The sequence below is a fragment of the Lissotriton vulgaris genome, chromosome 9 (assembly GCF_964263255.1).
Source record: "Lissotriton vulgaris chromosome 9, aLisVul1.2, whole genome shotgun sequence".
Lineage (NCBI taxonomy): Eukaryota > Metazoa > Chordata > Amphibia > Caudata > Salamandridae > Lissotriton > Lissotriton vulgaris.
The window spans coordinates 224,419,072-224,432,098 of NC_141697.1; the positions used below are offsets into that span (position 1 = coordinate 224,419,072).

The 13,027-nt window shown below is 45.6% G+C and overlaps 1 protein-coding gene across 1 annotated transcript in view; it reads left to right on the forward strand.

Moving 5' to 3' along the window:
* FBXO33 (F-box protein 33) overlaps positions 1–13,027 on the forward strand; it is a 116,946-nt gene that overhangs the window by 42,736 nt on the left and 61,183 nt on the right. Inside the window, exon 2 of the mRNA XM_086937345.1 lies at positions 409–519. Within this exon, the coding sequence (XP_086793471.1) occupies positions 409–519 (111 nt within the window). The remainder of the gene's footprint in view (positions 1–408; positions 520–13,027) is intronic.

Consider the following 13,027-nt stretch of genomic DNA (forward strand, 5'->3'; position numbering starts at 1 on the left):
TTATTATTGTCTGATGAATTCAATGATGTTATTGTGTACTTTTATGGTCCAGCTAATACTAAATAACGTTTTTTTAATGATATGGTAATAGCTAAATTAAGCATGAATTAGCAGAGCCCTCTCCTTTGTCACTGATAGTTAAAGGTTGTAAAACCTTGTGACACCTTCGATGACTGAAAGATATGATTCAGTGTTTTGATTAATTTATGCTATTTTATAGATTTATCCCAGTTGCTTACCCTGTGTTCGGACTTTTGGCCTATTCCATTCCATTACAAAATGTTTTCTTCTGTTTAATATCTGTTTTCTGTGATTGAAAGCTGAAGGAGACTATTTTGGACATAAACGCATTTTATATGTAAATTGTGGCTGCCTTGTTGCTTAAGATGTACTTCGTTGTTGTTTCAGAAATCTCCAGAAGCTGAGTCTGTTTGGGGACATTGGCATTCTGCAGCAAAATGGTAACTTGACAAATTCTTACTTTAACAAGGTGGACCCCGGCAGCAAGAAAATAAAGCAGTAAGTATAAGTTATATAGCGTCAAGTACAGGTCGGTGCTAAAGTAGTATGAAAACATACAGAATTGTTGAAGTGAAAATTAAACCTGTGATTCACATAAACAGATGAAATCTGACTCTACCTGTTGGTGACACTATAGGTTGGAAATCCTACAAGCGTTGGTTATGGTACTGTTTAGAGCCATTTGACGTCTGAGGGAAAGTTGTGGCACATTTGCAGGAACAGTTGAAGCCACAGTCCGCAAGTACAGAGATGCATGTTAAACAACGCACATTTGAAGGTTTCTGCAGTTTGTACTTCTGCTGTCGATGATAAACACACATGCTATGTTGTGGATGGTGAAAAAGGCACTAAGATTCTCACAGTAGCTGCAAGACATGAGGAACAATACAGTATACTGGGTCTGAAGCCAACAGGAGTAAATCAGAGTAATGCATCGCAAAGATGTATATTGACTGATACGAATATGGTTGTGTTCATAATGAAGACATTGAACTGATCTGATGCAGTCGCTTGGCCTGATGACGGAGCCACCTGGTTGCCTTACTTACTGTTGAAATGCTAAATGTAAGTATGTACACATGGTATTAGAATTATCAGAATGTTTGAGGGTTTTTTGTTTTAAAAGCAGCACAAATTGTGTGTGTTTTTTTTGTTGTCATTTCCCTCCCCTTTTGCCATTTTTTTTTCTCCCAGGTTTGATATTTAGGTTTACGGTACTTCTGCATCATTACATCGAGCAACAATTCCTATAACTCTCAATAGAATTAGGATTGAACAGCAAGCCAAGCTAGCTTCCTAGCCTTTGCATTGAAGAGTGTGCAGTTCCTACCATCCTTGTCGGTCAGGTAGCCAGCGGTCAGGTCCAGCCACCCCCAGCAGCTTCAGCCTTCAAACTTCCCTAAACTGTAGATCATGAGCATCCAGTTGGTGACAGGATCTGCCGTCACCTCCAGTACTGGCAGTCCCTTACATCAGACAGGTGGGTTCAGCAGATCGCCCAAAGGGGCTACTCCTTCCCCTTTGAGACTGGCCCTACTTCTATACCTCCCTCTTACAAATGGCTGTCTGAGTATTATATGTCCCTGCTCTATGAGGAAGTCATGCCTCTCTTGGGCAAGGGGGCCTTGGAGAGGGTTCAAGTGCCAGAAGTAAGCTGTGGTTACTATTCCCGCTACTTTCTGGTCCAGCAAAAGGACAGGGGCCTTTGTCCTATCCTAGATCTCCAAGCCCTCAAATAATTCCTCAAAAGGAGAAATTCAAGATACGCACATTAGCTCAGGTATTGTTTGCCCTGGACCTAGGAGACTGGCTAGTAGCATTGGAATGGCAGGACACCTGTTTTCATGTTCCCCCTCCTGTCAGCCCATTGGTGTTCACCCCGGTTTACAGTAGGCCGGAAGCATTTTCAGTTCACTGTGCTCCATTTTGGCCTTACCAGTGCTCCTCAAGTGTTAAAATGGTTTAAAAACTTCCTGTTGAACAGAAGACAGATAACCATGCTTGGACAATTCCATTCGGAAGAGAAGAAGATTGGCTCAGGGGTGCCACAGGGCTCAAGTTTGAGCCCTACCTTGTTTAATCTTTATATGGCTCCCCTGATCAGCCTTATTGCTTCTTATGACATCAGTACCATAGCTTACGCAGACGACACTCAATTGGTCCTGGTTCTGGATGAAAACTCAGAAAAAGCCGAACAGGTTCTGAAAGAGTGTCTGACCGCGACCTTCAACTGGATGCATAATAACCATCTCAAATGCAACTCTGCTAAAACAGAGATCTTACCATTTGGGAAAAACAACCTCTTCTCCCCACACACTTGCTGGCCATCTGATGCGGAAGCTCCACCAAACACCATTAGTGCAACACGAAATTTGGGAATAAAATTTGATGAGATGCTCTCTTTCAAACAACAAACTAGAGAAGTTGCCGCCCTTTGTTTTAATATCATAAAAGGCCTTAGAAAATTCTTTGATTTCCTGCCTCTATCAGCCCGCCGTACAGTAGCAATTGCATTAATTACATCAAGGATAGATTACTGTAACAGTCTGTATGCAGGGGTGGCAAAATCTACCCTGCACAAACTACAGATGGTACAGAATTCGGTGGCGCGGCTGGTTCTAAGGTGGCCCAGAAAATCATCAGCATCGACCGCTTTGGACATGCTGCACTGGCTTCCTATTCAGAAGCGCATTTTGTTTAAAGTCCTTGTGATCACCTTTAGGGCTTTTCACAAGCGTGGCCCACAATATCTGTATAACAAATTCAACAGATATCACCCTACAAGAGAACTCAGGTCAGCTACTGCCAACTTGATGACTGTCCCCAAGTTTAGACTTGCCACAAAGGGAGGAAAATCTCTGGCAGTCATAGGAGCTAAAGCATGGAACAAACTGCCCTCCCATCTTCGCACAATTACTTCAGAACAGATTTTTAAAAAATCCCTTAAAACATGGATCTATGGGCTAGCCGAATCAGTTTGTAAATCACTTGTCTGCTTTCTCAGAGTACAAAACATCTACAATCAGGTAAATCATGCTAACCTATCAGCAATGGAGTCGAAGCGCCAGGATGCTCCTTGGAGCGACAGCGCGCTATATAAATATCCCCACATAAACCTAAACATTAAGGTGAAGGTAGTGGCTGCAGCTCATCTGCGTACATCAGGGGTGCCAGTCTTACCCTATATCGACGACTGGCTGCTGAAGGCAGGCTCGCACCAGGCTATCTTCTCTCACCTCCAGGTTATGGCAGACCTCCTGCATTCGCTAGGGCCTCTTTCTTGCCACAGGTGGTAACACCATTTCATGTGAGCCAATCTTTCACCTTTCCCACTTTCTACGTTTCTCCTCATCAGTCTAAAAGATCATTGTCCTTCTACCTTGACCGCACAAGGGAGTCCCGGTTGATGACCAACTCTTTGTGGGGTGTTGGAGTGCCACACAGAGCCGATCAATGACACCAACTGGCACATGTGTGCTGCTCATGAAAAATCTTCTGCACCAGTCTGATGCCTGGGGAAATTCAAAGGTCCTTATCTGGGGCTAGATATTGCCTCTAACAGATAAGGCGTTGGCGAAGGTAAACAAGTTGTTCAACTGTACCATAGTCCTCCAAAAAACAAATATATTAATAAAAAGGATGACATTGCAGATGTTTTTATATTGATCTTGTTCGATTTAAAGTACCCCATCTTAAGGTTCTGTGGCTTTACATATCTGAATGAGACTTCTAGCTGCATATCCCTTACCTTAGAATTATCCCCAGGAGTCAGACTAGATCCGGAAAGTTTTTTCATGAGCAGTACACCTGCGCGCCGGTACTTGACATCATTCGACACAGCATTTTTTTGCATCGTCTGCACCTTAAGTGACGTGTGTGTAGTGCCTAGCTCTGCACCTTAAGTGACGTGTGTGTAGTGCCTAGCTCGTTTGATGTGTGACTGTCTTGATCCAAGTCGAGAAGAAGGTCCTGGGATTGGCTGCAAAGCCCAAGATCTTAATCACACTAGAAGTCATCCACAGGTAAGTCTCACAAAGAAAAGTAAAAAGTTGAAGAGGGCTATGCTCTTTCCCCCAGCCCCCCCCCCCCCCCCCCACCCCCACCCCCACCCCCACCCACACATGATTTCCCCCTTCCCTGTCTTGCGTAGTTATCCGACAAGGCGAGTAAGTGCGTAATTAGCGGTCTCCCTCCATGGTTGATTCCACGCCTGGGCTGGCTCCACACCTTCTGGAATTTCCGGGAGCAGCAGCGACGCCTCCCAACTTTGTGAGTTCTATAAGCTCATGCAACTCAACTTTGGGTAGCCTGTTCATGCTGGCACACTTTTGGGCCCGGGGGTGGTTCGGGAGGTGCCCCCATTGGTTCTCTGCCAACAGCTCGGTCCCCGGCTGCAGCCGGGCCCCTTGGATCTACGGATGGATCACTCCTTGACCTTCCCCAGGACCCAACCCGATTTTGACGCTCTCTGCGCCATTTGGTGGCACTGTCCCCATTCCAGACTCTGACATGGAGCCGGAGGGGCATGGTGGACTGGAGCCATGCCTTACAGGCTGGACCTCAAACCCTATTCCTATGGGCTAGGATTCTGGGAGGATTTGGAGGGTTACCTAGACCCTGGCGATTACCAGCCCCTAACCCCAAAATGGCCTGGTGTGAGGAATGGGCAGACGCCAATGGACTGGACACTTCCACAAGATACTGGCATGGTCACTCCTCCTTATGTGTTTACAGAGGAGGGAACCTCTTTTGCTATCGTGGGGAGGAGGGCAGCCGAGGTGCAGGACTCCCTCAGTGGCAGTCAAGACTAACATCTTGACAGGGGTGCCCCCCCTGCTTCTCCCATTTAATGACTCCTTCACATATGTCACTTGGAACTTGCCTGCCACCGCCCTGCACTAGTGGACCCCAATTTCTTTACCCAACACCATACCTGGGAGAGCTTGGTGGTCCAAGCTCCACCTCCAGTGTAAACCCTGGCACATTCCCTTCCACTCCATCGGATAGGGAATCCAAGAGGCCGGGCCCCTTTCGAAAGAAATAGGTGCTGCCCATGGTTCCGCAGGTAGCTCAGGCCCTACTTTCACAAGCTAATGCAGATGGGAGAAATGCAGCCAAGTTCATGGTCCGATGTGGTCTGGATATGATCGTCACGCTGGGATGAATGGTTTCTTAGCCAGTGGCCTTAGGGCGACACTCCTGGCTGAGAAACACTGACTTTTTCTGGGTATGTCCAAGTGTTGCTAATGGATTTGCCTTTTGAGACAAGTCTCTTCGGAGACCAGATGGCATCACAGCTGGAGCACTTCAAAGATAGCCGGGCTATGGTCAGGTCCTTGGGCCTTTCCATTGTCCCTCGTCAACCCCGGTCCGCCTTTCGATCCTTTTTTGGCCACGGAAGGGGCTTCCAGCCATGTCTTATCCTCCCAGCCACCACAATGCGCAAGCTACCCATCCTCTGTGAGGATGCAGGACTAATCCTACCTGTGATGGAAGTTTCACTAATAATTCAGCAATAAAATTTGAGAAAGCATTACCTTTGACAGGGACAGTTCTCCGAGCAGTCTTTTTTAAACTAGCTGTTCCAGCCAGCAAATCCTACCCTTTAAATTTGGGAAATCCATTAAAAGCGCCCTTGGAGGAAAATTGATAAACTTGAGTTCGAAACTGCCTTGAGAAATCACAGCCCAGTATTGGAAACTAATATTGAAACTGCTGTTTCTAACTTTTCTGGTTGGAGAGACTCTGGAGAACCTCAACTAGCCATTAAACATAACATAACCCATAACATAACATAACCCATTAGCCACAACATTAAACGCCATAGGAAAAGGCCATCTACTTCCTTTGAATTAAAAAACTGAAACAAAAATGTAGGGCACAAGAACCGAGATGGAGGCAGGATTATGGCACAGAAGAGAAAAATAAATATAAATCTGTTATTGAAGAGTACAAAGCATTAAATATTACAAAAAGATTAGATATTTTTCAGAAAAAATAAACACTGCTAAAAACCCTACAAGAGAGCTGTTTAAAACTATCACTTTGCTTTCAAATTTTGACCAAAATAAATCCTTTACCCTGCATCAGGTTTTCTGTGATAAACTTGCTGTTTTTTTTCAGAGGAAGGTAAACCGCTTCTATGACAGATTTTCGCCCCATCAAAATGTGATCCATGCAGTTAATTCTTTTAGCTTATCTTTTGTGGGGCTGTAGGATAAATCCGTTGATGTTCCAAATGGTTTGATAATTTTTCACCTCTAACTGAAGACAAAGTGTTAAAACTGCTAGAAACGACCAAATCTATTTCTCCTTTGGACCCCTGCCCTCCGTATTCCTTACAAATTATTGCAATTGTAGTACATCTGGTAAAACTCCTGAATATTTTGATTTCAGGTCAATTTACAGCAGCATGGAAAAAAGCATTGGTTCGTTTAATTATTATAATTTTTTTAAACCTTCTCAGTAGTCTGTTACCATCAAAAATTATCTGTCTATTCCCCGCTTACCGCATCCCTCAGAAATATTGGAAAATGCCTAAAATGAAGATCTGATGGCTTTTTTGGACACTTTTTTTGGATCCATCACAACATGGTTTCAGACTGAAATATTGCTCTGAATCAGCCTTGGTTGTCTCCACTGAGATTTGACTGTTGGTAGACAAGGGAGGAAGGGCTGTGCTTATCCTGTTGGACCTGTTGGCTGTGCTTGGTTCGGTTAACCACTCCGTGCTTATTAACCAGCTAGGGAGCTACATTTATATGACCCCTCTGGCGGCACTCGCGGAGGGTTTTGGGGCCCAGACCGTGTCGTATGCTGATGACACGCAACTCCTGTTCACCTGCGACAGGGGCCACGACTTTGACGGGACGTCTATTCGGGGCTGCCTTGGGGCTGTGTTTGACTGGTTCAGTCGTCACAGCCTCAAGTGCAAGTCCGAAAAATCGGAAGTGCTTTTTTTCGGCTGTCCCGCAGACCCCAGATGGAAAGAGTGGTGGCCTGCCGCCATGTTCCCTCCTGACAGTGATTCGGGGGCGGCGAAAAACCTAGGTATTCAGGTAGACAACTGCCTCTCCTTCAGGGGCCAGGTGTCGTGCCTGGCTGGCAGATGCTTTGCGATCCTGAAGATGCTGAGGAAGTTCCTGCCGCTTCTATCCGTAGAGCACAGAAAGACCACGGTGCAGGCCCTGATTGGCTCGCGCCTTGACTACGCCAACGTTCTGTACCTAGGTCTGCCGGACTACCTCTTATCGCGTCTCCAGGTTGTGCAGAACTCTGCGGCCCGTGCCATCTTTGGCCTCACTAGGAGAGCCAGGGCCACTGAGCGCCTCAGAACTCTTCATTGGCTGCCCATAAAGAAGCGGATCGCTTTCAAGGCCCTGACCATCGCTTTTAAAGCCCTTCATGGTATAGGCGCCCGCTTTCTCCAGAAATGGATCAGTTTCTATCTCCCTTCTAGATCCCTACGATCCTCGACTCAGGCCAGGGCAGTCACTCCTAGGATCTATTGTGCCCGCTGTGGGGGGCGTTCTTTCAAACATCTTGCTCCCCGGCTGTGGAACGATCTTCCTCTTTCTCTCAGTTCCAGCTCCAATCTGCTGGCATTCAGGAAAGAGCTGAAGACCTTGCTGTTCATGCAATATCCCCAACCCTTCTACGCTATGTTCTTTTCGCTCGTCTTGTTTTTCTCCCACTCTAGACCTGTGAGCTCTGACAGCGCGGGGACACTCCTCGGAGTAGCTGTGCGCTATAGAAGCACCCCATTTAACATAACATAACATAACATTAACATTAACAAGGGAGGGTGGAGCTTGCTATTCCAAGTTCCTTCCTATCCAACAGGGAACAAACCATTGAGTTTGGTGGTTGCACCTCAAATTCATTCTGTCTTCCATGTGCCCCAGGGATAATTGTTCTATAATTGTTCTCCCCCACGCTGTTTAACTTCTATGTCGCCTCCTGGTAAAACATATTCAATCATATGGTTTTTCTGCGATATCCAACGCCGGCGATAAGCAAATTGTTATATCAATCTCATCTGACGTAGAAATTGTTGTTAAAGCTTTTAACAACTGTTTGGCTCATTTCAATCTGGATGCAGGAAAACAGTTTTACGTAAAATACTTAGAAAATAGAGGCACTTCTTTTTGGAAGCAACATTCTGTTCAGGAACGATTTGTGGTGGCCTGCTAATCTTGGCCCGCCTCCACCCCCAGTTCGGAAGGTGAAAAACCTGGGGGTCATATTTGATAGGCAGCTATGCTTTTCGGAACTAATAAATCACATAAACTCTTCTTGTTTTTATCTGCTTAAGACACAAAAAAATTATTTCCATGTATTCCCTCTGGCATGCAATAAATCTACGATACACCACTGCAACGCGCTTGTGGAGTGTGGCTCAATGATTAGAGCGGCAGACCCTGATGCAGAGGTCTAGCCCGGGACCAGGGTTCAATTCCCCGCCTCGGTGGGTCTTGGGCTCAAAATTCCACGGACCAGATAATTCTCGCCTCTGTGCCTATTCCAATCATGGAGTCCCACTCTGCAACTCTGGGCAATAGCTTGCTTAATCTCCACAACGGCCCCCACAACGCTAAGGATGCCTGGCCTCCAACTTGGGGGGTGCCCAGGAGTGGACGCCTCACAGGGAAAGCCAGGATGGGTTCCACAGCGGTATTCGTACAAGCGCCTTGAGACCCTTGCGGGTGAGTAGTGCGCTATACAAGTATCAATTTACATTTTTTTTTTTACATTTATTTGGAAATTCACAAACGTCTTCAATCACTGCAAAACATGGCAGCCATTTTGCTCTTAAAAATCCCCAAGTTTATTCCCATCTCAAAGAGTATACGTGACCTACACTGGTTGCCTGTCTCTGAAAGGGTAAAATTGAAGGCTTTGTGCATGGTGCCAAAAGCATTGTATGGAATTGCCCATCATTATTTTCAGAAGGCTTCTAAGTTGTATTTTCCGCATTGTGGTTTAAGATCATCCTCCTCTAGATTTCTGGTCATTCCTAAAATAAAAGACCAGTTGGGGAGGCAGAAGCTTTTCATACTTAGCTGGCCAATTCTGGAAGTCTTTGTCCTTGCCTATGAGATGTCAAACAAATCTGATATCTTTCAGGAAATCTGTGAAGACACGGCTCTTCATTTCTTGTACTAAGTTTGTCTTTTTTCAGCTAAATTGTAGTTCTCTAGCGCCAAGACACCTCAGTATTTGCATGCTTTAGAAACTTTTTACTTACTCTAAGGTTAATAATCCTTGGTAATTTATCTTCAAGATCCTGCATCGGGTCTACTACCCGCGCACGCACCTGTTCTCCTGGGGGAAGGACTAAATCTCCCTTGTGCGCGAGAGGCTGCAATCAGGAGGGCACTTTTTTTATATCTTGTGGGACTGTCCGAGGGTGGTGCCCTTCTGGTCTAAGGTTGATCGTACCATGGAGATAGTTGTAGGGTCGCCAGTTCCGGTGGAGCCGAGGTGGCTTTTATTAATGATTAAAGGTCTGACTGATTGGACAAGATATAAAGAGATCTGTCTGGCCCTGGCCGCTGGGTTGGTGAAAAGGAATATTGCCCAGTGGTGGGGGGGCGCAGGAGGCTCCACAATGGGACCAATGGAGGTGGGACTTGGATTGGTGCAAAAACAACAGTTGATGGACAGAATGCAGAACAATGTCATACATTCACCCCAGTACAGAGATCTGGGCCTAAATCCATCGTTTTTTTGCTCTCCACACCACCCCAGTTCAGACATGGCCATATGCAAATCAGCCTTGACCCTGTGCCTCATGGGAACAGTCCAGCCCGAACTGCCAAGCCATGTCTTTCCTGGACCGGAATCAAGCATCCTAGGACCGGTTTCTGGCTATCAGCCGTCTTCAGCCAGGATAGCTTGACTCCAGTGGTGTGGAGAGCATGGGACTCACGTCTGAGCATACCCATCCCACTCGGGGTGACAAATGCTAAAACAATTGATGGACAGAATGCAGAACAATGTCATACATTCAACCCATGCTCTCAACACCACTGGAGTCAAGCTATCCTGGCTGAAGACGGCTGATAGCCAGAAACCGGTCCTAGGATGCTTGATTCCGGTCCTGTAAAGACATGGCTTGGCAGTTCGGGCTGGACTGTTCCCATGAGGCACAGGGTCAAGGCTGATTTGCATATGGCCATGTCTGAACTGGGGTGGTGTGGAGTGCAAACAAATGATGGATTTAGGCCCAGATCTCTGTACTGGGGTGAATGTATGACCTTGTTCTGCATTCTGACAATCAACTGTTGTTTTTGCACTTGGATTGGTGCCAAAGGGTGGAGGAGACGATTTACAAGGCAAGAGGGTGTGTGAAGAAGTGGAGGAAGGTCTGGGGCCCCTGCCGAAAATACCGAGGATCCGGGGGGAGGCGGGTGGGGTATGAAGCGTGGGGTGGTCTTTGGGAATGTTTTGACCTGCCTACTGTATGAATCAGAGACTGCTGACTATCTCCTGCTAAATGTACTCTATGTTTTTTATGTACCTGTGAGCCAGGTTAATAAAAAGATTTCACCCCAAAAAAATAATCCTTGGTAATTTATCTCGGTCAGATGAACAGGTTTACCTTTGATAGACTCTCTAGCAGATAAGGCATTACCAATCTGAAGATTCCTTAGTGACCCACCCATCCTCCCCACTCTGTGTTCAGATTTCTAGGGACAGAGGTGTTCCCCTTTCAGGGCCCTAGTTTTCCACATCAGTGGTCCGTGTTCTTTGTAACTCCATGCTCCTGGTGTGGAAAGTCGCAAAAACTGACCTTTGCTTGTGGGGTGACGCCTATATAGGGACCACATACGCCACTTCTAGCGTGGACGACGGCATGCAGAGCTGAACGACGCCACCTACCAGCATGCAGTGGCACTGCTCCCCAAAAAAAATCCTTATCCAGTCTGAACCTGTGGATAATTGTAAGGTAAGGAATCTGCGGCCAGATAGTCTCTACCAGATAAGGAGTCATCGAAGGTAAGTAATTTGTTCATTAAGCCATGTCTGACATTAATCTAGGCCCCACCAAGTCCTAAAAGTAGATAAAACTAACCTCATTGACCAATAACTCTTACCAATGTCACATAGTCATTAATTATTAAATAGAAAGATCGGCTGCATTCAGGAGTCTTGTGTGAAAAAGTGCACCCAGTGATTGACTTACTTGTGAAATTCCCTCTTATAGCAATACTTTCAAATAGCTGTTTCATGTAAGTGATTATCATGTATTCACATTAATGAATTACAAAGTGAAAATTTGTGTTTGCTCTTTGTCACAAATGGTTTTCGATTTTAATTAGTTAGGATTAAATCAAGACTTGGTGAGGTTAATGTGTAAAATCATTCTAAGGCGGTGTACTTTCTTTTTTGCATCGCGTTACACATTTTTATTTCTCGGTTTCATGCCACACATGAATGCAATTGGGGAACTTGATTACAGTCATAACAGCAAAAAAAAAAGTAGTTATCCAAAAGTAGTATAACAAATTCATATTCTGTATCCTAGGGTCTTACTAACAGATGAGATACCCGTTTCCTTGTAGTTTCTTAGTCAGTATTTGTAGAGGTTTCCACACAATTTTCCCAAAATAACATCCAACCTGTGTTTTGTTCCATACATTAACGTTTTGAACGCCCTTGTTGATTGAAAAGGAAGAGAACAGTTTTATTAACTAGCCTGATCTTAGTGGTATGTGAGCCTGTGGTTTCAAGAAGCCTGCTTCATTAGTAGTAAACATGAGTAATTATATCCTGCAGTCCACTTTGATGTATCGGTGTGTAAATAATATTGATCCGTAACAGGTTTGTACTAGGTCCTAAAGCTCAGCAACATATCACAAAAGTAGTGTAGAGCGCTTGCAACAACAGTTGGTTCTGCACTTTTTCCTGTCTGGCAAGGCCTTCTAATGGTATTGTGTATTACTCCAGATCACAGGTTGGTTAATCACTTGTGTTATTAATGGTATGCCTCCGCAATTATGTAGTCGGCCTGGAGCAGCTGTATGCTTGAGCCCTTGTTTGGACATTGGTGCAGCTCGATCACAAAACTGGGCTGGGGGAGAAGGTAGTGGATATTTCCAACTTGTATCGAGTCTGGCCTCAAGGTATATCAAATGAATTTGTTATACCATTATTGGTCTTTCTACTTCTTTGGGAATTTTGGTTTATGCAGATGTTGTTGCACTATAATTTTTGTCTAATGGAGACCCAAAGTTAGGGTGATTGCACCATTTATATACATGAGACTCTGTTTAGACTGTTAAACATTATCGGCGCCCATTTTCCCTTTTCCAGGTCCATACGTGTGCGTAAGCAGCAGCCATTTTGAGTCCCATGGCCTCTCTGCCCATTGCCGATTGCCAGCGCGTCTCTCTGACCTCGCAAGCATCCCCCGCGCACTGACAACCCCCGCACTCACATGCTCGGGCCATAAACCACCCCTTCAGCGTGGGCCTGCCTCGGAACCACATCCCGTACCAGGCTAACACCTCCCTCCATCCCTTCCATGACCACGCATCCTTTGATAACCTCCTTCCTCCGTTCCCGATTGTCCTAACTGATCCCAGGCCATCACCTAGCCCTGCGGATGTAGTTTATTGCTCCTACTGTAAAACTCATCCCTCTTCAAAGGAGCTAAGATTAATCAATGCTTCCACCCCATGAGATCCGATCAATCGCATACATTCCGGGAACCGGCGGAATGTCCATCTGCGCGATAGTCATCACCTACTGATATTGGGGTGGGGACTTCTACTGTAGATATGTGTGGGAACGGGCCTGAAGCGGGGATTCCGAGGATGTCTTTCCGTACATCAAAGTATTTGCAAGAATGTGCCATATGTAATAAACTGCAATAAAAGCCATAAACCTGTGTATAAGAAGCCAGGCCTCAGAGATGCAGTTAGAGCACTTCGAGACGATACCCTGTTTGTCTGATCTGACGTGTTCTGTTCCGACTGAGTTAAACTTCGTTTCCCGCTTC